Genomic DNA, 25,459 nt, shown 5'->3' with positions numbered 1-25,459 from the left:
CACTTTGATTTCAGGCATGTGAGAGTCCAGACGGTGGCACGAGAGGTGCAGCAGTCAGTCTGAGACGCCCCGCCAGCAGCCTTGCCAAGGCTGGGAGTCCCCAGGAGCACCTCTGGGGCATGCTGCAGTGAGAGGCGGTTGCCCTGGGCGCCCTGCTAGCCGCCAAACACCTCGAAGCTGGCAGTTGGAGAGTGGTTGGCGACCGAGCTGGGTGGCGAAGGAGTTGTCTGCGTGTGGGGTGAGTGAAAACTGTTTTACATGTGCAATATGTGTTTGGCATTCAGCTGTGGCCTTCCTTATTGCGCCATGTTGTGTTTTTTGTGCGCTGTGACTGATTCACTTTGATTTCAGGCATGTGAGAGTCCAGACGGTGGCACGAGAGGTGCAGCAGTCAGTCTGAGACGCCCCGCCAGCAGCCGTGCCAAGGCTGGAGCACCTCTGGGGCATGCTGCAGTGAGAGGCGGTTGCCCTGGGCGCCCTGCTAGCCGCCAAACACTTCGAAGCTGGCAGTTGGAGAGTGGTTGGCGACCGAGCTGGGTGGCGAAGGAGTTGTCTGCGTGTTGGGGTGAGTGAAAACTGTTTTGCATGTGCAATATGTGTTTGGCATTCAGCTGTGGCCTTCCTTATTGCGCCATGTTGTGTTTTTTGTGCGCTGTGACTGATTCACTTTGATTTCAGGCATGTGAGAGTCCAGACGGTGGCACGAGAGGTGCAGCAGTCAGTCTGAGACGCCCCGCCAGCAGCCTTGCCAAGGCTGGGAGTCCCCAGGAGCACCTCTGGGGCATGCTGCAGTGAGAGGCGGTTGCCCTGGGCGCCCTGCTAGCCGCCAAACACCTCGAAGCTGGCAGTTGGAGAGTGGTTGGCGACCGAGCTGGGTGGCGAAGGAGTTGTCTGCGTGTGGGGTGAGTGAAAACTGTTTTACATGTGCAATATGTGTTTGGCATTCAGCTGTGGCCTTCCTTATTGCGCCATGTTGTGTTTTTTGTGCGCTGTGACTGATTCACTTTGATTTCAGGCATGTGAGAGTCCAGACGGTGGCACGAGAGGTGCAGCAGGCAGTCTGAGACGCCCCGCCAGCAGCCGTGCCAAGGCTGGAGCACCTCTGGGGCATGCTGCAGTGAGAGGCGGTTGCCCTGGGCGCCCTGCTCGCCGGCCATGCTTCGGTCTTCATGCTGGTGGCAGCCATTGGAGGGACTGTGCAGGAATGGAATGTAATGAATGGAAATAAATACACAGTTATGAAGTAAAAATTTTATTGAATATGACTCGTGTTGTTATGAAAGAGGAGAATGAGGCGTACGTTTTGTTAGATTTTGAATGCACGTCCGAGTGATTCAGCCAGAAGGGGGGGTACCGCGTTTCCAATCTGTAGAGCAATATTATTAATTATCAAAGGGCTTTAATGACTTAGATAGGCTACCTGTCGCTGAACTTGAGCTATGGTCCCTTTGAATTTGAAGTTGTCTGGAAAGGTCTGTGCTCGTGCAAACTCTCGTATTGTCAGGGTTCTATTGTAGATAGGATGGATGATTGTCCCAGTCTTAGAAGCAAGGGTTGGTCTTGTTAAAACTGTCATGAAGAGGTCGGACCATCGCAGTCTGCCATAAGCTCCTTTCCAGTCACCATTAGAGCGAGAGGACTTTACCAGTGACTTAGGTGCAAGGGGCATGCCTCTAATGGAAGTAGAGAAGAGGAAGATTAATTTTAAATAAATTTTAAGCGAAGTTAGCGCAAACGTTTTGAAGCATTCCTCGTGTTCTGACTGAGGTAGGCATCGCCAGTCTGACCCTGGCGGGATCATTGTGATCCTTTTTTGGTCATCTGGATTCAGTGACGTGGGGAGCTTATGCAATCGCAAAGTGTCACTGCCATTCCTCATCTGTGAAGAAATGTTATTAATAGTTTCGGATTGAAATGATTGTTATACTCACTTTGAATTGGAAAGTTGAGTTGATTGAGTTGTAGCTGATTTTGTTGCCGCTCTCTTGTGGCTCAACATCTGGCAAATCAGCAATGGCGTGGTGCACAGTAACTTTTTGAAAGTAAGCTTCCTGTTTGTCCGTGAATGACTGTAGGGGGAAGGAAGCTACGAATTAGGCAGTGGTGGAAAGCATGAATTGGTACCAGAGTATGACTGGCTGCTTTGACACTTGTGACTTCCAGACCAGAGTAATGGGTGCTTATTGGTGCTGCAGCCAGCCGTCTGCTGTCGAGGGTGCCAAACAGGAAGAACCTAGCAGATTGGGAAATGTTGTTAGTGGGATTAGTGAAGTTTTGGAGAGGACAACCTAGGGCGTTGTTGAGGTGCGCCGAAATCAGCAGCCTGTAAGACATTGAAGTTGAAATAATAACCCAAGTCTTTGGTTGCCTGCAGCGCTGCCAGAAAGTGTTTTCCACCATCCTCTGTGATGAAGGATTTGACATTTTCCATCAAGAAGCACTTAGGCCTGAAGTAGGCGACGATTTCCAGAAACACTGGAACTTGTGATTTCTGAAGAATGGCATGAAAGAAACAATGGAAAGTTGATTTTAGTGAATTCTAAGTAGTTACGTTTGTGACTGAGGTGTTGTTGTTTTTGAATCTATTTAATTTGGAGAATCCTTGGCACGGCGGTCCTCCAATAATCATTTCCACCTCGCCGGTTTGTGGCAGCTTCTGTCCCTTTTTTGTGAACAATGCTCCCTATTTTGGATTTAGGAGTATTAATCTTCCTTGGTGTTGTGCTCGAACAAGTTACCGTTTTTAGTTCTTTCAACCAGTCAATGGCTGAACTTTGGTACACTGTTGCTTGTCTGAAGTTGGCAGCGAAGGATTTGCACGCTGTAGGGTCTGCGTCAACTGCCCAAAGGCAGGTTGTCAGGTGGCTCATCTCCAACCCTAGGGATAATCCTCCGCAGCCGCAGAACAGATCTAGGCATCGGAGTGGATTTGATTCGAGTGACGGAGTAACACTCTTTGTTGAAGCAAGGGAGCCATCAAGCATCGAAAGCTGTTAGCATAAATGAATTCAATTACTAATTTTGGGATGGAAGCAGGCAATACAACTTGGTTGGTTTGCATGTCTAGGAGACTGTTGCAGATGTATGTGGCCGTTCCGTATTGATCGATGTCGGTTGTGTACTTCACTTCCAGTGTGTTATGGAACGAGACGTTAACGACCGCGACGAAAAGTGCACCAGAAATTTCAGTTTCTGTGAATGGTAGTGAAGATGGTTTTAAAAAAAGCGGAGGGTTTTGTTAAATGAGTATATTCACTGTATGAAGACAAGTGTAGAAGATTTGCAGGCGATTCTTGCGAACAACTGTTGGTCTCAGGAGGTCTGACAAAGCAAGTGACAGCCAACCGAATCTTTGATGCAGCGAGTACCTGGTCTGATTTTTTGTCACCGGTTTTTTTGACCTTGATTTTGTCAACGCGGACAACGCGGAGTAATTTTTGTCCAGGCACTTCTGGCAATTGCTCTGATTTGAGTGTTGTGGCTAAGCATGTCCCCTTCTCAATAGCAACGGACGAGCCGAACCGCACCTGTGACACCATAATGAAACATTTGATAGAGTTTTTGTTGGCCTTTTGAATATTAAAATGATGTGTTACAGAAGTTAGGCCATTCAATCCGTCCGTTGTGACGTGCGCCAGCATCTTTCGTTTGCTTGAATACCTGCAAGGGCACCACTTGTCTTGTTCGTTGAAAATCATTGTTGGTAGGAACGAGGATCCATCAAAACTGCACGAGTGTTTAATCGCTAATTAGGCAAAACTTGTTGTTTAAGTGTATTATAAGTACTAGAGTCTGCAGAAATATGAAGCATCTGTAGAAGCCTCCTGCATGGATGGTAGAACTCGAATAGTATCACGGAGGGCCCTGTCTTCCACGTAATGGCATCCTTTAATTTGGACCAACTCATTTGGCGGTCCGTTCTGGATGAGAGTCTTAGCAACTCGCCTATGGGAATAAATTAGAGCTGCGAGATATTGTAATGGTTCGTTCGAAAAGACTCACTCGAGCACTGTGATGTGGTAAATTGCCGGGGACCTGAATGCCTGATCTTCCTCTGCACTGACAATTTTGCAGAACTGATTGCCAAATTGGGCATATGATCCAAGTGGCCGCATTTTTGAGAAATTGCGTGGCAACAGTGTGTCACTTGAAGCAATTTATGCGCAGAATTAGTGTAAGCACGAAGGACAGCCTTGGAGAATTGCAGTAAAAGTCCAAAATTGGAAGGTTGAGCAGAGTTGCTGAAAGTGATTCATGAGATTTTGCAGATGCACTCCACGCCCACTGCAGTAACCGTTTGGGCTTGCAGATCAACTGCCACGGCAATGCAGATCCAGTTCAATTTAACTGTCGGAAAAAAAAATTTAATTCCGCACCACATCCACTTAATTTTTGTGTAATTATTCGCGGAATAATTCGGGAAGCAATTTTTATCGAAATCGTCGGCCAAAATCCGAAAATTACTGTTTCGGCCATGGCGGTTACGCTGCCACGGCAATGCAGATCCGCTGCCAGTTTAGCACTTTGATCGCCAAATAAAGCTGAGTGCGATCCTAGTCGCGTTGCATGGTGTAATTTCTAATGTCGCTCAAAAAATTCAAATTTCACTGTTTCATTAAAAATTTTTGTAAAGTTAGTTGAGGAATCACTCGGGAAGCAAGTTGATGTGGAAATTTCGCCCAAAAACCGAAAATTACTGTTTCGGCCATGGCGGTTACGCTGCCACGGCAATGCAGATCCAGTTCAATTTAACTGTCGGAAAAAAAAAATTTAATTCCGCACCACATCCACTTAATTTTTGTGTAATTATTCGCGGAATAATTCGCGAAGCAATTTTTATCGAAATCGTCGGCCAAAATCCGAAAATTACTGTTTCGGCCATGGCGGTTACGCTGCCACGGCAATGCAGATCCAGTTCAATTTAACTGTCGGAAAAAAAAAATTTAATTCCGCACCACATCCACTTAATTTTTGTGTAATTATTCGCGGAATAATTCGGGAAGCAATTTTTATCGAAATCGTCGGCCAAAATCCGAAAATTACTGTTTCGGCCATGGCGGTTACGCTGCCACGGCAATGCAGATCCGCTGCCAGTTTAGCACTTTGATCGCCAAATAAAGCTGAGTGCGATCCTAGTCGCGTTGCATGGTGTAATTTCTATTGTCGCTCAAAAAATTCAAATTTCACTGTTTCATTAAAAATTTTTGTAAAGTTAGTTGAGGAATCACTCGGGAAGCAAGTTGATGTGGAAATTTCGCCCAAAAACCGAAAATTACTGTTTCGGCCATGGCGGTTACGCTGCCACGGCAATGCAGATCCAGTTCAATTTAACTGTCGGAAAAAAAAAATTTAATTCCGCACCACATCCACTTAATTTTTGTGTAATTATTCGCGGAATAATTCGCGAAGCAATTTTTATCGAAATCGTCGGCCAAAATCCGAAAATTACTGTTTCGGCCATGGCGGTTACGCTGCCACGGCAATGCAGATCCAGTTCAATTTAACTGTCGGAAAACAATCAGCAACGGAGGGAAAGGGTTAACGTAGCGTGATTTTGTTTATAACGAAACGTGTTGCACGAACAATTGAAAAAATTGTATTAGAGCAATATGGAAATTGCGACAAACTGTAGAAATTAAAATCGTGTTTGCTGCGAGCAATGCCATGGAATGTTAAAGAAAACAATGAAATTTTTGGAATGGTTAATTTATTTGTGGTAACAAGCAGTGTATCACGCATATGAAAATAATTACAATGCAAAATGTAACTGAAGGTAGCTGCCAATCAGTATCGGACATGGAAATTAATCCGAATCGTCTTCGGACTCTGAGGAACTTGTGTCTTCTTTGGTAGGTTTGAACTTTGGGCGCCGCTCCGTCATCAGATTGATGAGCGCTTTCTTGGCAATGCGCTTGATGTCGATTTCCTTGATGGTGACCTCTTTCGACCTGATGTACCACTTGTACTTGGTGTTGGCAATGATTTTTCCGGCCAGGTCTGCAAAGGAAAGAATTATTCAATTAATTGTAAATTTTTAATCAAGAAAGACTTACCGAGAAACTCATTCTTCAGCTCTTTGGGAAGTGCCATGGTTGCCTTTTGCCGCCTTGTGCTCCTGGTGCCTCCGTAGCTGAAATACAGGAGGTTCTCGATCCTGAAGAGGTTGATTGCCACGTGCCGCATCACCGAGTACAAGGATCCGCTGCCATCCTCGTAGCACTCATCGATGTCGTCCTGCTCGATGCCGATGTTGCCCTTCTTTGAAGTGACACACGATGGAACCTGAAAAGAAATAAAGATTAAAATCATTAATTATTCAGTGTTAGGTATAACTCACCTTTTTTGGTAGGTTGGGGTCATTCAGCAGAACCTTCTGCCAACCGTGCTCGCTGAGTCGTTGGCCGACAGCGTTCATGTTGGTCCTAGAACAAGAATTGTGAAGTACAAGCATGACGAGCGTTTCAAATTTGGTCTTACCAGTAAGTGGCCTCTGTGTGCTTGCTGGTTCCAGGCTCAGCGACCGCCTGTTGGAGAGAGTGGACCGTCTCGAGGTTCTGGTGCTTGAATTCCCTCCGAGCCTTCTTGAGGTGAGCCACTCTTTGATCGTTGACAGCCGCTTCGTCACGCAACGTTTGGTTCTCCTCCATGAGACGGGCCTTCTTTGCTTCTAGGGAGGCTACCCGCTGCACGAGTTCCAACTTGGCCGCTGCCAACGCAGCGTTCCTCGTCCTCAGAGCTGAAAATTGCACAATAGTTATTAAAAGATGTTTCCTCAACAGTAATATAACCTGTAGCTCACCTGCCACTTGCGCAGCAAGTTCGTCGTCCTCTGCCGGCTCCATACGAGCGTCTGCCATCTCTGGACTGTCCGAAGCTGGAGGTGGTCGGAGAGGTCGCTTCTGACGCTCACTGTCTGTGTGGCTCGAAGTCGACGCACCGGACTGGCTGTCTTCTTCTTCTGGATAGAAGAGCATTAATGTCATGCAATCTGGGTAGTAAAAATAAGAGTGCTTACCTTGAACGTACTCACTGCCGGAGTATTCGTCAGACTGTTCTGACTCTTGTTCCTGGCCCTCCTCTTCGCTTGGCTTCTTGTCCTGGAATAGTCGTCGCTTGGTTTGGGGGGGGACAGCTGCGTCAGGCCTGGTGGGGGACTGTGCTGTGGTTTCTTCGCGGACTGCGTTCGAAAGAAATGAGCGAAATTTAAATACAAATAGGACAACATGCAATTAACTTTTTTACTCACCCGACTCTCTTCCTTGACCAAGACCAACTACGACCTCCGTAATCGAATCATGCAGGGGATCACCTGAGTGGAAATAAATGAGAGTTGAGTATTGCAGCTTATAGGGGGGGTTGATTTTAACTCACATGACGGACTGTTGTGGACGAAGTCGAGGGCCAGTGGGTCCCTTTCGGGCGCACTCATGTCAATGGTGACCGAGTCTGCCAGGCCTTCCATGGTTTCCGACTCTTGTTGCATGCTGAAACTGAGAAACCTATGTCAAAAAATAGTGCAACGTGCCCCGGCAATGCAAGTGGCGGCGTTGTCTGCCACAAATTCTACAAAAGTAGCAATCGTACAACTTGCGATACATAACGGCGGACTGACACCCTTTGCCAACGAATTCGGAATGTACTTGTTGAGCGTTATGAATGTAAAAAAATTAGTCTACATTAATTTTCACTCACATGCAGCCTTACATTTGCATACATTCGTCCAAATTTCGCTACAGACATGCATAAATACGTACACACATAAATAACACTAACGCATTCAGTGCAGTCAAAAGATGCAAAATTACGCAGGCCATGAAATTGTGCATTACATTCGATTCAGCTTTTTCCGCGGGCATGCATCACTTTAACTTACATGATTCCTATTTCTTATTGGATGTATGACATGCATAACGCACATGCATTAATTGTAAAGAATGCAATTGGGTTGAAATTGATGTTGAACTGTTGTAATTGACATTTCTACTCATTATATGACGGAAATTTACATACCTGTTGCCTCTTTCTGCACCCGAGGGACAAAGACGGACCGGAGATAGCGCGAGTGTCAAGAGTGAAAATTTTGCCGCCCTCAATGCAATGCTCCTTCACCGCATTCACTTGGGAGTGTTGGCCTGCTTTGCCGCATAGGCAGTGCTGCCGCCTAGCTAGGTGTTGATTTTGTTTTTCGCTCATGTTCCTTTGTTTCTTCCAAGTTCCAGTGCCTTTAGGCAAATTGTGATTGAAAGTTTTAGTAAATCTCATTCCTAGAACCGTCTCCCAGTTTCAATTAAAACGAATTAATTAGAAATTACACATTTTATTGTTCCACGAACGGTACGAAACCTTCGGAAGAAATCAGATTACATTGAATTTTAAATGCGGAAAATCAGTGCAGTGATTTTCGATAATTGTCTGTACTCCTGATGTGCTGCCTGAGCCTCCGCAGGCTTTCCTTGATAGTGGAAATGCTCGTGCAGTCCTCGCTGAAGTTCTCCTTCCTTGGGTCCGAGCTCGGAACACTCGATGCTACGTCACTGACGATGGCTGAAACCATGAGTGAGTCCAGAATGAGGGCACAGAAATTCAAAATTAATTTTGTTACTGACAGCAAATGGCGTGCATCGTAGGAGGATGGAGTTGTTGCAGGCCGTGTCCCTCTTCGATGCCGCAGGTGATAATGGCGGGTCCCGTGAAATGACGACACACGAGCCGCCACAACAGCTCCCGAGCTGACCGAGCGCCTCTCGAGCATAGATTGACATATTCCTTGTCGAGGAAGGCTGTCCCTTGACAACATTCTACAAATAAGACCTGAAAGCAATGCATGTTTGAGGGAGTTTGCAATTCTGACTGAGATTTTATTATTTTTGAATACCCTACGAGGCCAATAAAATTTTTCCCCTCCTAATTTTGAACAACTGACTCACTCGTAAGCAAATATTATAACATGTTTGAGCGTTGTGTTACAATATAATATTTTTTGTTGCGTCATTTAGTGAAAAATTATACTCGATGGAGGGACGGATAACCAAAATTTTACTAACCTTCGTTCCGTCCTTGCTGATGTCGCCAGGGGTTTTGAATTCCAACTGGTTTTGGAAAAAATCATGCTCTTTTCTAACTGGAAAGGGATGTTCGCACATTATATTACAATTACACCGGATTGTACGCGAAATTTGCTCACTTTCATGTCTCAGCGTGGCCATTTCCACTTCGCACTCGTACATTTGCCGCTGCGTAGCATTCTGAACTGCAACTTCCAAGTGGAGCACCTTCATCTGTGCATCGACCTCCATCCTCCTAGCGTCCTTGTAGGTCTCCCAAAGATTCTCTGGGATGGCTGGAATGACCTGAAATGGCGAGCAGTCCAACGTGTTGTGCCCCAGTACGCAGACATTGCATGGATAACAGCTCACCGTTTCCTCTTTCGCGAGGCAGTGGGTGCAGTTACACGGTTTCTTGGTCCGACGAAGCATATTGGAGGGCCAGATAGAAGCGGATGGCCGTTAGTTGCGATTTCCAAGTTGTGTGATTTGCACCTCGTGTCAAGTCAGAGTGATGCAACAATGGCCACGCTACTATCTGCAACTGGTAACAACTGGAGAACTGATTTTCGCGCCAGGCCCTTCTGGCAGTGGATGTGCAGTGGATCTGCAGTGGATGTGCAGCGGATGTGCAATGCCCTTGCGGATTTACGCGCCAAGCAACACGCGCCCCGCTCAATCGGTTCAGCCATGCAGTCCGACAAGGTGAGAATTTTCTGAAATCGAGAATTTCAACAATTTCTTGAGCCATCCTCATAAGGAAAGCAGTTACTAGCGACCTGAAAAAGCATCTCTGCTTGGGACTTGCACGTTTCATCGATTTGGACCGTCAATTTTCTAAAAATAATTGTTCTTTCGCTTGTTTGCGATCCGTGAAGTGAATGATTTTTTAAAATTGTCATCTGCTTCTAATTTCTCGAACGCAATCAATTGTCAATCTAGCTTTCGCAGTATCATTTAAGAATTTAATTAACTGTTCCGATTTGCGCAGTTCAAGTTCATGGTGCTGGTCAGTACTGAGGGTGTTGTGTCACTGAAGAAGATTGAAAAAAATGCGATCCCCCCGACCTTTAATGACGTTGTCAAGAACAAAGATGGCCATGACAGTTTGGTTGTCTTCTCTGGCGGTAAGAACATTCCGTTTTGAGAATTAATTCCAAGTAAGGTGCACGAAACAATTCATTCTTTATCAGAGTCTGGCGCCGCCTTCAGCGTTCTGAGCAAGACGAAGAACGATGCAGTGAAGATCAGCCGCTACCAAACGAAGTTGATTGCAATGCTCGCCTCCCGAGTGTAAGTTGTCCGTTTACTTGGCAATCGCTGTAAACTCATTTTGATGTGCTGAATGCCGCTGCCAACAAAATTAATGTAATGAACCGAATAAAATAAAATAATTCATTTCGCACAGTTCTCGGCAGTCTGTTGGCGCCCGGATGACTTCGGAGCCGCCTCTAGAGGTGCCTCTTCCTAAGGTTGTGCCTGCGCCACAACCTACACCTGGCCAGCAGGTGCCAGCTTTGTCAACTCCTGGCGCCAGCATGGGACAGTTTGGTCGAACAAGTGATTTCCTGCCTCGCGCACTGCTCGATTCCCCTCCAATGGACTATGAGTACGCTAGACTGATGAGTCCTGTGCCACCTGGTGGCCAGTGTGGGAGACATCTGCCTTCGAGTGAAGAACCCGCCATCGCGCACTCTACAAAATCGGCCGAGTTTGGCAGTGCTAGGCGCGCACACACCCAAGGAAGCCGATCCCTCGTGTCGCGTTCGTTTGTAGTCGAACCAGTAGCGGGATGCAGCGGGTGGAAGCCGGTCGAGAGGAAGAAGCCTCGTCCGTTGGAAGGCCCTGATGTTGCAATCCCAAGATGGGGCGCCGCTCACAAATCCATCCGAGCCGGCTTCGACGAGTCGTCAACAGACACAGCAGAGTCGGATGACTCCTCGTCGCAAGAAATGACAGATGAGGCGGCTGCCAGCCGAGTTTCGAAGCCGCAGGGAAACCAGGCGGCTATAATTGGTAATAGTCTTTCCGAGGGAATAATTGCGTCTATCTACGGTTCCTCGGCTTCCTGGACTGAAAGTACATTTAAAATTTCCACTTTTTAGCTCGGACTGATCAACAAACACCTGAGAAGAAAGTGATCAATGACGCGGTGCCTGCGACGCCAGGCAATGAGTGTAAGTAATACCTCCATCTTCCTGGTGGTTCTTGCAAATTCATTCCGCGATTAAAAGAATGAAACACCAGTTCTAACACGCGTTGTATTTGCATTTCAGTGCCCCATGACAAGTTGCACTTAATCAAGATTACTTTCTTCTCTATGGAAAGGAAGAATGACATGCCCGACTTCTTCCTCATCGCAGACAGCCAGTCCCCAGGACTGCAGTCGCTTCCTGAGCTGCATCGGCTGACCCAGGACAGAAGTGGTGATCCGAAGGTTCTCCGTAAGGCTGAAATCGTCTACAGTGAGTATTGCAACCAAGTAAACTCTCCTTGGAGTGTGAAGATGCAATTTTTCAGGCCAGCTGTACATCACAACAGAGGCCCTTTATGCACTGATGAATGAACTGCTCTCTGCGGACCAACTGCTAGCACAGTCTGTGCCACCAGGCGCCACTTTCCTGACATCTACCTTTCAATCCCTGGATATTGATCCTGCAGAGGGAGTGGTATACATCTTTGGCGTGCATGCTGGCACGGAGTGGCGAGCATTCGACCTGTTCAGCGGGGTACTGAAGAAACACACGAGAAAAGTTTACGAAACATTCACAAAAGCGGGTAGGCAATGTAAAAATAATGACTGCAGTTTTTTCTTACGGTACCAACTGTCCAATTGCAGCTGGTTCGAGAAGATTTGCCGCCATGGGCGGTTCATGCCTTACTCTGTCCCCTCACAAGAAGGTGAAGACCACGCCCGTCAAGATCTTGGCTCTTGCCGCCGGCGTGAAAAAGAACCAATATTGCTATTTCTGCGGAAAGAACTTTAGGGGGAACATCATGAGGCATCTGCGGTTGGGCCACATGCAGGAGCCAGAAATCCAAGATCTGTACGCTGCGAAGCCATCCGCGGAACGAATGAGAGCTTTCTTCAGTGAATTGCGGCTCCTTGGTAACGAGCAGCACAACGCCACAGTATTGCAGTGCAGGCAGGGCACGCTGGTACCGTCGCGGCGCAGCCAGACAGCCAGCGTTCGCACAACAAACAAGTGCCCCTACTGCCTGACACTTCACACGAGCCGCAATTTCAAGAGGCACTTGCAGATTTGCCGCACTCGGCGAGGCGTTGAGGCCCGAGAACCAGCACCACCGGTTGACCTGCTCGAGTTGAACCGCATTGAGCAACTCCGGACAAATTTGGACCAGAGCTACACGGTTGCGGTGGACAAAATCCTTAACAACATGCGTGACAAAAGGATCGCCAGCTTCATCATCACAGATGATCAGCTGGTGATCAGAGTGGTAAAAAATTTTGGCCTGCAGCAGGAAACTGGCAACAACGGAGTGCAAATCAGCCGGAGGAATATCCGCCTTCTCTACGCTTTGTACACCGCTTTCAAGGTGCATGCAGAAATCCCTGGATTAGTAACCTCGCTGAGGGACATCTGCAAGCGGTCCGTTTGGCAGGGGCTTCCCAGCAACCGACCGGCAAGCAAGACTGACCGAATCATCGAGGTCATCCACACCATCTGCGGCGGTGAGGAAAACAGGGTAGATTTCAAGCGGCCCAATGACGTCATGACGCTCAGCTCACTCATCAGACAAGTAGCGAGTGAGTTGCAGCAGGAGCGGTTCGAGGACGAAGCCGAGCGTAAATTGTGGACCGAAGAGTGCCGGTTGCTGATCGAATACCTGGAAACTAAGAGGTACCGTATTTATACGACAACAAGGGCTGCAAAGCAGAAGAAAAACAGCGAGAAGCTCCACAAGACGCACGTGTCACCCCACGACCTGCAACTCTACAACGCGCACCTTGAAGGAATGTGCAGCTACCACCACATTCACCTGCAGAAAGCGAAGAAAGAGTCAGAGTTTGAGTGTCACTACAAGGCGTTGGCAACACATTTGAACCTGGCTTTCTGTTCCTTCAACGCTCGCAGGGCGACTGAGGGAAGCTTCGTTACTCTGCAGAACTATGAGGAGAGAAACAATTACTCGGGGAAGAACAGCGATGCGCTATCAAAAGCGCAACAAGAACTGGCCGAGCGGTACGACGTGCTTACCTCCACCGGGAAAGGGTCTACCAAAGTTCTTTCCCTCTTAAAACCAGAATGGCGCGACTACTTCACAACCCTGTCTGACAAAGGAGTGCGTGCTGCGGCGGGCATTCCGGAGAGTTGCATTTACCTGTTCGGCACGAAAAACGGAAAACCGATGGACGTGAGAGGGCCGCAGAAAGCAGCTGCTGAAGCGTGCCTTGCAGAACGACCTGATGACCTCAGGGCGCGTGCCATCAGGACGACCTTCGCGACAACTTTGGGCCAGATGGAGCTTAGCGGACCTTCAAAGAAGCTCCTGTGCCTGTTGATGGGACACTCAATCACGGTCCACGACCAGTACTACGATCTTCCGACGGGCCTTGGTTTCAATCTGATGGTCGGCAGAGCACTAGAGATTTTCCAAGATGGTAACATTCAAAAGCACAAGGGAACCACCTTGGAACAGGCAGCAGAGATCAGAACAACCGCTGCCCAACCGGACAATGCTGACCCGGAAGACGAGTAAGTGTATTTCCCGTAAACAAAACTTGGACAGCCGCCTATGATTTACCGGCTGAAAAAAATCTTCTTCCACGTTTCCCCCTATTCCACGTATTAACATTACCTTTCTCCTTCTTCCATCAGCTTCAGCATCGAGGACCTCCAAGATGCCATTCTCTTTGAGGACGTGGATGAGGAAGCCGCAGAGGCAGAGCTTGCTGTGAAACCACAGCCGACTAAACCACGGCGGGGACGCAAACCCGGGAGCAAGAACAAGGTCAGAGCTCCGAATAAACCGACGCTACGCAAGAAAACGAAAAAGTATAACAAGGGATCTTGATGGCTGGATGAGTAACTTATAATGATCACTTTAACAGAGCAGCGCAGTCCGAAAGTGAGGCAGAAGAAACTGAAACGAGCAGCAATGAGTCCGCCGCAGAGACCAACATCTCGGCTGATTCAGGGTAATTTAATTCAACTGACTAGATTCGCAAAGCTAACACCACCTTACAGATCCGTGCATGAAACTAGCAATGCAGAAGCGCAGGTACAGGTTCCCACGTTGACGGTGCCACAGAAACGACGCCCAGGCCGACCGCGGGGCTCCAAGAACAAAACTGTTGCCAAAGGAAAGGAAGCATCTGCCCCTGTGACGGCAGACAGTGACGCTGCTGCTGACATCTCAAACCAGGAAAAACGGTTTCCCAAGAAGCGCGCAAGTTCCAGCATTACCAGGTATTTCTTATAGAAGTGTTGAAACAAATTCAGTTAACTCAATGTTTCTCCAGGGTTTCAAGTTTGCCTGAGAAGAAAAGAGGACGCCCAAAGAAAGTTCAGTAATATTCTAACTAGAAGTTTTGTTTGTTGCCAACCAATGCCCAGTTATGTAAGGATCACGCTTTATTCTCCTTTCATTTGTTACCAATTGTTACTTCCTCCTCTGTTAAATGCTCATGTGAATGGTTGTGCCTAGGAAGTACGTGTAATAAAAACCGTCAACCAGTTATTTCAAGGATTCACTAGTTTATGTGTCTAAGGTCACCAAGTATGGTCAGTTCAAAATACATTATATATCATTACATGTAAAATAAGGTTATCAAAATTCATAAGATTAGTATCAAAAACAGTGTCGAGGTAATTATTCAAAGGGAAGCGTTTCACGCCATATGAAATCACCAATAAGTCCCGAAAAGTTGGAAATAAATAAGTAGCATGTTTAGAACTGTGCCGGGAGGGGTTCAGTCCTGGTTGGGAGGATTCCCCAAAAGCCAACACCACTCCTGATGAAGTGGGCCCTGGAGCCTACCAGGATCACGATCTCCTTGGCACGGCTGATCAGAACATTGACCCTGTTTGGCTCCCTCAAGAAGCCCACCCCATGATCACGCGCGTTGTCTTCTCCACGGTCGCTTCGTACCAGTGACACCACAATTACAGGCCGCTCCTGGCCTATCACCTCGTCCGCAGTGAAGACAGTGATGTCACGGGGGAGCTTCTCCCGGAGCACCGCCACCTGAAACATAGACGAAGAATTATCAACATTGCACCACTAGTTACAATTCGGCACACAACATACCTGCTTACGGTACGGTGCAAGCACCGTAACCTGTTGGGGGGGGATGCACCGGCACAGCGAGTCCACCACGGACACCACAGCGTCGGCTTCCACTACGTTGAAGAGGGACCTGGTGAGGGGGTCGCGTTGCATTGCACCATCAATGTCCACCCAGCGGATGGCGCTCTGGTTCGCGTCGAGTCCCAGTCTCTCCAGCCCGAAACGCAGCAGCAGCAGGCTGTTGGAGGGGAGGCTAGCTGGGCCAGGGATCTGAAATGCAAAACAAAAGTCATAACAAAACAGTCACTCGAGCATGTCATGCTTACCATCAGTCCGTTGTAAAACAGGCAGGAGACCTCCCTCACCAACTTCTCGTGGGCCCGATAGTTGAGACGCAGCATCACACCAAGCCCCTCCTTCGGCCTCAATCTGAAACATGATTAGGTAATTACCGTTCCATCCAGCCTCAATGCTACTTACCCATCATCCTCGAAGAATCCACTGTCGGCGGCCAAATCGAACAGACTGTACTTGCCATGCATGCTTTCGGCCACCTTGCTGAAACAGCGTGGCCGAAGCTGCTTCCGGTCCCCGGCAAGCACAGTCTGCACAGGCTCTCCATTCGCCGTCAGAGCCGCAAAGGCCTCTCCCAGCTTGATGTAGGCTGCCTCGTCCAGCTGAAAAAAAAATGAAATGTAATCAAAACAAAATTGTACAATTGATTAAAACTTACCAGCAACAGAAGGGGCGGTGGATTCCTCTCACCAAGGGTCAGCCCGATGCGAGCAATGGCGATGGGGGTCCCGATGACCACGCTGGTGGTGATGAGGTGTTGCATCCGGGAAGCTCGCTGCGAGATGTCTCTGAGGGGGTCGGTCCCCTTCACGTGCTCATGCTCCGAGTAGAGGCGCACCAGTTGCTCGCTCCTCATTCCCAACCGCAACAACCTTTCGGCGGTCGACCGAACCCCCAGGTTGGACGGGACCACGTAGTAGATGCTGAAAACAAAGGAAAATCAATTAGTTAACAAGTTACACAAACCAATAAGATCTCACAGAGCGTCAAGTGTCCTCTTCTCCTTGTGGTGGGTAGCCAACTGAAGCACGACCTCGTCCAAGGTTGCGGATTTTCCCGTTCCTGGGGGGCCGACCAGCAGGTATGGGACGTGGGGCCGCCTGTGCTCCAGGATCTCCACCACAGCCCTCCTCTGCTCCTGGTTGAGCATCTCGTCCATGAATCCCTCTCCTCGCTTCAGCGCTGCAAGATGGTGGTCGTCAACCTGCGGCAGAAACAATTGGGTCAGTAAAGCTATCAACACACAATCAAAGTGATTTCTCACCAGTGGGATGCCGCACTCCTTTGTTCCCAAGCCACCTCCCTGGAAGTAGTCGGCAAGGGCACTCAATCCATCGACGGAGCCGGTGACCCTAAGACGGTGCCCCACCAAGGTTGGCAGGAACTGCAGGCGGCACCGCTGGTTCCACAGGGCAACAAGGAGCTCCCGGTCCAACAGCTTGGCTCCGTCACCCTCGGTGAGCGTAACTGTCCCACGGTCATGGCTCCTCACCAGCATCTTGCCTGCAGTTGCAACAATTACACCTAAGCAGTCAATTAAAAAAATGATACGTACCACCAACGGGCCTGCCGCCAATAACCTCGAGCTGACACCACTCGCCAACAGTTGCTTCGAGGCAGACGTAGACTTCAGGTGTCGGCTCCACTTCCAGTCGTGCCTCCCATACAGCTCGTCGGTCTGGTCGGCCTTGGTCAATGCATGTCACCTTGGCAATGCCACCAGCTCTGTCCAGGAGGGTCTCCAGCTTCGCGAGGTCGAGGTACAGGCCGGTGATGACGCTGGAGAAAAACAATTATTTCAAAAGGATACCACAACAATCGTTTCCCCACATATCATACATCCCCCGCAAAATGAAAATTGCTCAGCAACCATTTCAGCTACCACCTAAATGCACAGACACACACACACACACACACACACACACACACACACACACCACATTGGCACACTGGGTTAAATCATTTTCAGCAAATCGTACAGGAGTAAAACAATTTCACATTTCCACCTGCTAAACGTTAGGTCACGCAGAAAAGCATTACCACTCAGTCGGTCAACCACAAGCAAAAGGAACACCGCAGGCAAGCACACCGGGAGGGCACGCTGCTATCGAACAGCTCGTACTAACCCTGCCTTCCTCCCAACTCCTTCGCCACCCAGCTCGGTCGCCAACCACTCTCCAACTGCCAGCTTCGAGGTGTTTGGCGGCTAGCAGGGCGCCCAGGGCAACCGCCTCTCACTGCAGCATGCCCCAGAGGTGCTCCTGGGGACTCCCAGCCTTGGCAAGGCTGCTGGCGGGGCGTCTCAGACTGACTGCTGCACCTCTCGTGCCACCGTCTGGACTCTCACATGCCTGAAATCAAAGTGAATCAGTCACAGCGCACAAAAAACACAACATGGCGCAATAAGGAAGGCCACAGCTGAATGCCAAACACATTTTGCACATGCAAAACAGTTTTCACTCACCCCACACGCAGACAACTCCGTCGCCACCCAGCTCGGTCGCCAACCACTCTCCAACTGCCAGCTTCGAGGTGTTTGGCGGCTAGCAGGGCGCCCAGGGCAACCGCCTCTCACTGCAGCATGCCCCAGAGGTGCTCCAGCCTTGGCACGGCTGCTGGCGGGACGTCTCAGACTGACTGCTGCACCTCTCGTGCCACCGTCTGGACTCTCACATGCCTGAAATCAAAGTGAATCAGTCACAGCGCACAAAAAACACAACATGGCGCAATAAGGAAGGCCACAGCTGAATGCCAAACACATTTTGCACATGCAAAACAGTTTTCACTCACCCCACACGCAGACAACTCCGTCGCCACCCAGCTCGGTCGCCAACCACTCTCCAACTGCCAGCTTCGAGGTGTTTGGCGGCTAGCAGGGCGCCCAGGGCAACCGCCTCTCACTGCAGCATGCCCCAGAGGTGCTCCAGCCTTGGCACGGCTGCTGGCGGGACGTCTCAGACTGACTGCTGCACCTCTCGTGCCACCGTCTGGACTCTCACATGCCTGAAATCAAAGTGAATCAGTCACAGCGCACAAAAAACACAACATGGCGCAATAAGGAAGGCCACAGCTGAATGCCAAACACATTTTGCACATGCAAAACAGTTTTCACTCACCCCACACGCAGACAACTCCGTCGCCACCCAGCTCGGTCGCCAACCACTCTCCAACTGCCAGCTTCGAGGTGTTTGGCGGCTAGCAGGGCGCCCAGGGCAACCGCCTCTCACTGCAGCATGCCCCAGAGGTGCTCCTGGGGACTCCCAGCCTTGGCAAGGCTGCTGGCGGCGCGTCTCAGACTGACTGCTGCACCTCTCGTGCCACCGTCTGGACTCTCACATGCCTGAAATCAAAGTGAATCAGTCACAGCGCACAAAAAACACAACATGGCGCAATAAGGAAGGCCACAGCTGAATGCCAAACACATTTTGCACATGCAAAACAGTTTTCACTCACCCCACACGCAGACAACTCCGTCGCCACCCAGCTCGGTCGCCAACCACTCTCCAACTGCCAGCTTCGAGGTGTTTGGCGGCTAGCAGGGCGCCCAGGGCAACCGCCTCTCACTGCAGCATGCCCCAGAGGTGCTCCTGGGGACTCCCAGCCTTGGCAAGGCTGCTGGCGGCGCGTCTCAGACTGACTGCTGCACCTCTCGTGCCACCGTCTGGACTCTCACATGCCTGAAATCAAAGTGAATCAGTCACAGCGCACAAAAAACACAACATGGCGCAATAAGGAAGGCCACAGCTGAATGCCAAACACATTTTGCACATGCAAAACAGTTTTCACTCACCCCACACGCAGACAACTCCGTCGCCACCCAGCTCGGTCGCCAACCACTCTCCAACTGCCAGCTTCGAGGTGTTTGGCGGCTAGCAGGGCGCCCAGGGCAACCGCCTCTCACTGCAGCATGCCCCAGAGGTGCTCCTGGGGACTCCCAGCCTTGGCAAGGCTGCTGGCGGGGCGTCTCAGACTGACTGCTGCACCTCTCGTGCCACCGTCTGGACTCTCACATGCCTGAAATCAAAGTGAATCAGTCACAGCGCACAAAAAACACAACATGGCGCAATAAGGAAGGCCACAGCTGAATGCCAAACACATTTTGCACATGCAAAACAGTTTTCACTCACCCCACACGCAGACAACTCCGTCGCCACCCAGCTCGGTCGCCAACCACTCTCCAACTGCCAGCTTCGAGGTGTTTGGCGGCTAGCAGGGCGCCCAGGGCAACCGCCTCTCACTGCAGCATGCCCCAGAGGTGCTCCTGGGGACTCCCAGCCTTGGCAAGGCTGCTGGCGGCGCGTCTCAGACTGACTGCTGCACCTCTCGTGCCACCGTCTGGACTCTCACATGCCTGAAATCAAAGTGAATCAGTCACAGCGCACAAAAAACACAACATGGCGCAATAAGGAAGGCCACAGCTGAATGCCAAACACATTTTGCACATGCAAAACAGTTTTCACTCACCCCACACGCAGACAACTCCGTCGCCACCCAGCTCGGTCGCCAACCACTCTCCAACTGCCAGCTTCGAGGTGTTTGGCGGCTAGCAGGGCGCCCAGGGCAACCGCCTCTCACTGCAGCATGCCCCAGAGGTGCTCCTGGGGACTCCCAGCCTTGGCAAGGCTGCTGGCGGCGCGTCTCAGACTGACTGCTGCACCTCTCGTGCCACCGTCTGGACTCTCACATGCCTGAAATCAAAGTGAATCAGTCACAGCGCACAAAAAACACAACATGGCGCAATAAGGAAGGCCACAGCTGAATGCCAAACACATTTTGCACATGCAAAACAGTTTTCACTCACCCCACACGCAGACAACTCCGTCGCCACCCAGCTCGGTCGCCAACCACTCTCCAACTGCCAGCTTCGAGGTGTTTGGCGGCTAGCAGGGCGCCCAGGGCAACCGCCTCTCACTGCAGCATGCCCCAGAGGTGCTCCTGGGGACTCCCAGCCTTGGCAAGGCTGCTGGCGGGGCGTCTCAGACTGACTGCTGCACCTCTCGTGCCACCGTCTGGACTCTCACATGCCTGAAATCAAAGTGAATCAGTCACAGCGCACAAAAAACACAACATGGCGCAATAAGGAAGGCCACAGCTGAATGCCAAACACATTTTGCACATGCAAAACAGTTTTCACTCACCCCACACGCAGACAACTCCGTCGCCACCCAGCTCGGTCGCCAACCACTCTCCAACTGCCAGCTTCGAGGTGTTTGGCGGCTAGCAGGGCGCCCAGGGCAACCGCCTCTCACTGCAGCATGCCCCAGAGGTGCTCCAGCCTTGGCACGGCTGCTGGCGGGACGTCTCAGACTGACTGCTGCACCTCTCGTGCCACCGTCTGGACTCTCACATGCCTGAAATCAAAGTGAATCAGTCACAGCGCACAAAAAACACAACATGGCGCAATAAGGAAGGCCACAGCTGAATGCCAAACACATTTTGCACATGCAAAACAGTTTTCACTCACCCCACACGCAGACAACTCCGTCGCCACCCAGCTCGGTCGCCAACCACTCTCCAACTGCCAGCTTCGAGGTGTTTGGCGGCTAGCAGGGCGCCCAGGGCAACCGCCTCTCACTGCAGCATGCCCCAGAGGTGCTCCTGGGGACTCCCAGCCTTGGCACGGCTGCTGGCGGCGCGTCTCAGACTGACTGCTGCACCTCTCGTGCCACCGTCTGGACTCTCACATGCCTGAAATCAAAGTGAATCAGTCACAGCGCACAAAAAACACAACATGGCGCAATAAGGAAGGCCACAGCTGAATGCCAAACACATTTTGCACATGCAAAACAGTTTTCACTCACCCCACACGCAGACAACTCCGTCGCCACCCAGCTCGGTCGCCAACCACTCTCCAACTGCCAGCTTCGAGGTGTTTGGCGGCTAGCAGGGCGCCCAGGGCAACCGCCTCTCACTGCAGCATGCCCCAGAGGTGCTCCTGGGGACTCCCAGCCTTGGCAAGGCTGCTGGCGGGGCGTCTCAGACTGACTGCTGCACCTCTCGTGCCACCGTCTGGACTCTCACATGCCTGAAATCAAAGTGAATCAGTCACAGCGCACAAAAAACACAACATGGCGCAATAAGGAAGGCCACAGCTGAATGCCAAACACATTTTGCACATGCAAAACAGTTTTCACTCACCCCACACGCAGACAACTCCGTCGCCACCCAGCTCGGTCGCCAACCACTCTCCAACTGCCAGCTTCGAGGTGTTTGGCGGCTAGCAGGGCGCCCAGGGCAACCGCCTCTCACTGCAGCATGCCCCAGAGGTGCTCCAGCCTTGGCACGGCTGCTGGCGGGACGTCTCAGACTGACTGCTGCACCTCTCGTGCCACCGTCTGGACTCTCACATGCCTGAAATCAAAGTGAATCAGTCACAGCGCACAAAAAACACAACATGGCGCAATAAGGAAGGCCACAGCTGAATGCCAAACACATTTTGCACATGCAAAACAGTTTTCACTCACCCCACACGCAGACAACTCCTTCGCCACCCAGCTCGGTCGCCAACCACTCTCCAACTGCCAGCTTCGAGGTGTTTGGCGGCTAGCAGGGCGCCCAGGGCAACCGCCTCTCACTGCAGCATGCCCCAGAGGTGCTCCTGGGGACTCCCAGCCTTGGCAAGGCTGCTGGCGGGGCGTCTCAGACTGACTGCTGCACCTCTCGTGCCACCGTCTGGACTCAGACATGCCTGAAATCAAAGTGAATCAGTCACAGCGCACAAAAAACACAACATGGCGCAATAAGGAAGGCCACAGCTGAATGCCAAACACATATTGCACATGCAAAACAGTTTTCACTCACCCCACACGCAGACAACTCCTTCGCCACCCAGCTCGGTCGCCAACCACTCTCCAACTGCCAGCTTCGAGGTGTTTGGCGGCTAGCAGGGCGCCCAGGGCAACCGCCTCTCACTGCAGCATGCCCCAGAGGTGCTCCAGCCTTGGCACGGCTGCTGGCAGGACGTCTCAGACTGACTACTGCACCTCTCGTGCCACCGTCTGGACTCTGACATGCCTGAAAATAAATCCATTCGGACACACATACACACACACACACTCACACATCTGGGAAAAGAACAATTGGTTATATTATAATTAAACAAATTATGCTGCATGCCTCCAGACATCCTTCAATCACCTGCCAGGTAAAGAAACTGAAAGTACAACCCTTCGTCTACAATCCTACCTTGGCAAGAGCATTGATCGATCCCCACGGAATACCCAATTTTCGATCCCTAGCAGATTCAGGTGATCTTCGTACCTACATAACACCATTCATGTCTTTTAAAATTGAAATACGTCTCCCATGACCACTTACGAATACTCCAGTTCCGATTCGGCATCCTTTACGTACGCCGGAATCATTGCCAAATCGTGCATCCTAATGCTACGGCGCGATACAAATAGATGCCGGCCCTCGTGCGTTGTCCGGACCCTGGAATCCAGGGTATGATATTGGTTTTGTCTTTCTCGGCACCTCCGGTTCAGATCGCGGTAGCCCTGCTGGCTTTCCGGGAGCCGCCTGAAACGATTTAGCATGCTAAATAACCCACCCATCTACAAATACATTCCATCTACTTACATTCCCAAACCGGACCCCTCGATTTTCCCAATCTGCACTGCAGAAAAACAACCAGGGAGCACCTGTAAACATTCCAAAACCAATGTCACCCTTCAATTACTAACCTCCATCAGCTAATACACTACAAACAGCATGCAAATAATCAGGGACAACACTTACCGCACTGAAACCAGGCAGCCGCTCGTTCGCGCATCGCCTCTTGTCCAACTCATCCTTCTGTATCGCGTCCTTCACACGACTCAGGTCGAACCTCCAGTCCAGGGAGCACTGATCACGCCCGTTTTCCATTCCAAAAAGCACTCAAAACACACGAAATAATAAAAAATGCAGCCGCACGCGGTCTAAAAACGCTGACAACGAAGCACAAAATGGTGGTGCGGATGCCGATGCTCAGTTGTTTCAGCGATGCAGCACCCACCTCCAACTCGGTGATCCCGTATAAAAAACCGGTTACGATTATTGCGCAACGGTTCTTCCGGCCGGTGAACGCGTCGCGAACCGAAATAGTAGCTCCGCCCAGTACCGCCCCACCACAGGCCACGCCTAAGTGCTGCCAACCTAAGAAATCGTTTGTTTATGTATTTTTCGCGTGATGCCATAAGTGACTGTCACTTATAGCATCTTTTCCGTCACTTATGGCATCTTTGATAGGATGCTATAAGTGACAGAATTTTAACAACAGATGCCACAAGTGACAGAAATGATGCTATAAGTGACACTACTCAAATACTCTATGTATTCGCTCTTTAATTCATCCAACCGATCGCTTTAAATTAATTTATTTTAGAAAAAACATTTTTTGAGGGTTTCTCTATGTATTCGCTCTTTAATTCATCCAACCGATCGCTTTAAATTAATTTATTTTAGAAAAAACATTTTTTGAGGGTTTCTCTATGTATTCGCTCTTTAATTCATCCAACCGATCGCTTTAAATTAATTTATTTTAGAAAAAACATTTTTTGAGGGTTTCTCTATGTATTCGCTCTTTAATTCATCCAACCGATCGCTTTAAATTAATTTATTTTAGAAAAAAACATTTTTTGAGGGTTTCTCTATGTATTCGCTCTTTAATTCATCCAACCGATCGCTTTAAATTAATTTATTTTAGAAAAAACATTTTTTGAGGGTTTCTCTTTGTATTCGCTCTTTAATTCACCCCACCGATCGCTTTAAATTAATTTATTTTAGAAAAAAACATTTTTTGAGGGTTTCTCTATGTATTCGCTCTTTAATTCATCCAACCGATCGCTTTAAATTAATTTATTTTAGAAAAAACATTTTTTGAGGGTTTCTCTATGTATTCGCTCTTTAATTCATCCAACCGATCGCTTTAAATTAATTTATTTTAGAAAAAAACATTTTTTGAGGGTTTCTCTATGTATTCGCTCTTTAATTCATCCAACCGATCGCTTTAAATTAATTTATTTTAGAAAAAACATTTTTTGAGGGTTTCTCTTTGTATTCGCTCTTTAATTCACCCCACCGATTGCTTTAAATTAATTTATTTTAGAAAAAAACATTTTTTGAGGGTTTCTCTATGTATTCGCTCTTTAATTCACCCCACCGATCGCTTTAAATTAATTTATTTTAGAAAAAAACATTTTTTGAGGGTTTCTCTTTGTATTCGCTCTTTAATTCACCCCACCGATTGCTTTAAATTAATTTATTTTAGAAAAAAACATTTTTTGAGGGTTTCTCTATGTATTCGCTCTTTAATTCACCCCACCGATCGCTTTAAATTAATTTATTTTAGAAAAAAACATTTTTTGAGGGTTTCTCTTTGTATTCGCTCTTTAATTCACCCCACCGATCGCTTTAAATTAATTTATTTTAGAAAAAAACATTTTTTGAGGGTTTCTCTTTGTATTCGCTCTTTAATTCACCCCACCGATTGCTTTAAATTAATTTATTTTAGAAAAAAACATTTTTTGAGGGTTTCTCTTTGTATTCGCTCTTTAATTCACCCCACCGATTGCTTTAAATTAATTTATTTTAGAAAAAAACATTTTTTGAGGGTTTCTCTTTGTATTCGCTCTTTAATTCACCCCACCGATTGCTTTAAATTAATTTATTTTAGAAAAAAACATTTTTTGAGGGTTTCTCTTTGTATTCGCTCTTTAATTCACCCCACCGATTGCTTTAAATTAATTTATTTTAGAAAAAAACATTTTTTGAGGGTTTCTCTATGTATTCGCTCTTTAATTCACCCCACCGATCGCTTTAAATTAATTTATTTTAGAAAAAAACATTTTTTGAGGGTTTCTCTATGTATTCGCTCTTTAATTCACCCCACCGATCGCTTTAAATTAATTTATTTTAGAAAAAAACATTTTTTGAGGGTTTCTCTATGTATTCGCTCTTTAATTCACCCCACCGATCGCTTTAAATTAATTTATTTTAGAAAAAAACATTTTTTGAGGGTTTCTCTTTGTATTCGCTCTTTAATTCACCCCACCGATCGCTTTAAATTAATTTATTTTAGAAAAAAACATTTTTTGAGGGTTTCT

At 48.8% G+C, this 25,459-nt stretch overlaps 4 protein-coding genes across 6 annotated transcripts; 1 reads left to right on the top strand and 3 right to left on the bottom strand.

The window, feature by feature from the left end:
* Positions 1-683: 683 nt before the first annotated feature.
* LOC135946524 (uncharacterized) lies at positions 684-7,977 on the bottom strand. 3 transcript variants are annotated; one of them, XM_065494774.1, is made up of 10 exons: positions 3,787-5,790; positions 3,257-3,726; positions 2,739-3,192; positions 2,552-2,683; positions 2,289-2,491; positions 2,125-2,233; positions 1,932-2,069; positions 1,737-1,879; positions 1,421-1,673; positions 684-1,366 (listed from the first exon to the last, which is right to left on the bottom strand). In XM_065494774.1, the coding sequence occupies exons 3-10, from the start codon at positions 2,982-2,984 to the stop codon at positions 1,307-1,309; spliced, it is 1,284 nt and encodes a 427-aa protein (XP_065350846.1). In that variant the 5' UTR covers positions 2,985-3,192; positions 3,257-3,726; positions 3,787-5,790; the 3' UTR covers positions 684-1,306. The 3 variants fall into 3 exon arrangements, with proteins under 3 accessions (XP_065350846.1, XP_065350845.1, XP_065350847.1); XM_065494775.1 differs by lacking the exons at positions 684-1,366; positions 1,421-1,673; positions 1,737-1,879; positions 1,932-2,069; positions 2,125-2,233 and adding exons at positions 6,054-6,282; positions 6,338-6,422; positions 6,478-6,736; ... (2 more) ...; positions 7,247-7,309; positions 7,372-7,977 and having other exon boundaries at positions 2,401-3,192; positions 3,787-5,997; XM_065494773.1 differs by having other exon boundaries at positions 1,421-1,879.
* A 398-nt stretch (positions 7,978-8,375) lies between these two features.
* LOC135946522 (uncharacterized) lies at positions 8,376-14,756 on the top strand. The gene is made up of 13 exons (XM_065494771.1): positions 8,376-8,556; positions 8,609-9,749; positions 10,036-10,171; positions 10,238-10,337; positions 10,453-11,060; positions 11,150-11,221; positions 11,321-11,509; positions 11,565-11,822; positions 11,884-13,762; positions 13,886-14,062; positions 14,119-14,205; positions 14,255-14,476; positions 14,530-14,756. The coding sequence occupies exons 2-13, from the start codon at positions 9,108-9,110 to the stop codon at positions 14,579-14,581; spliced, it is 4,422 nt and encodes a 1,473-aa protein (XP_065350843.1). The 5' UTR covers positions 8,376-8,556; positions 8,609-9,107; the 3' UTR covers positions 14,582-14,756.
* LOC135946523 (putative helicase mov-10-B.2) lies at positions 14,745-17,717 on the bottom strand. Its single transcript, XM_065494772.1, has 9 exons — positions 17,498-17,717; positions 16,927-17,150; positions 16,636-16,874; positions 16,352-16,575; positions 16,030-16,294; positions 15,777-15,973; positions 15,623-15,725; positions 15,318-15,566; positions 14,745-15,254 (listed from the first exon to the last, which is right to left on the bottom strand). The coding sequence occupies exons 3-9, from the start codon at positions 16,867-16,869 to the stop codon at positions 14,958-14,960; spliced, it is 1,569 nt and encodes a 522-aa protein (XP_065350844.1). The 5' UTR covers positions 16,870-16,874; positions 16,927-17,150; positions 17,498-17,717; the 3' UTR covers positions 14,745-14,957.
* A 4,432-nt stretch (positions 17,718-22,149) lies between these two features.
* On the bottom strand, positions 22,150-23,659 carry LOC135946322 (uncharacterized). The gene is made up of 5 exons (XM_065494510.1): positions 23,112-23,659; positions 22,953-23,014; positions 22,689-22,892; positions 22,557-22,631; positions 22,150-22,385 (listed from the first exon to the last, which is right to left on the bottom strand). Exons 1-5 carry the CDS (start codon positions 23,238-23,240, stop codon positions 22,346-22,348), a joined length of 510 nt encoding a protein of 169 aa, XP_065350582.1. The 5' UTR covers positions 23,241-23,659; the 3' UTR covers positions 22,150-22,345.
* Positions 23,660-25,459: the final 1,800 nt, after the last annotated feature.

The sequence above is a fragment of the Cloeon dipterum genome, chromosome X (genome assembly GCF_949628265.1).
Source record: "Cloeon dipterum chromosome X, ieCloDipt1.1, whole genome shotgun sequence".
Lineage (NCBI taxonomy): Eukaryota > Metazoa > Arthropoda > Insecta > Ephemeroptera > Baetidae > Cloeon > Cloeon dipterum.
This window is presented reverse-complemented; position numbering and strand designations above follow the sequence as displayed.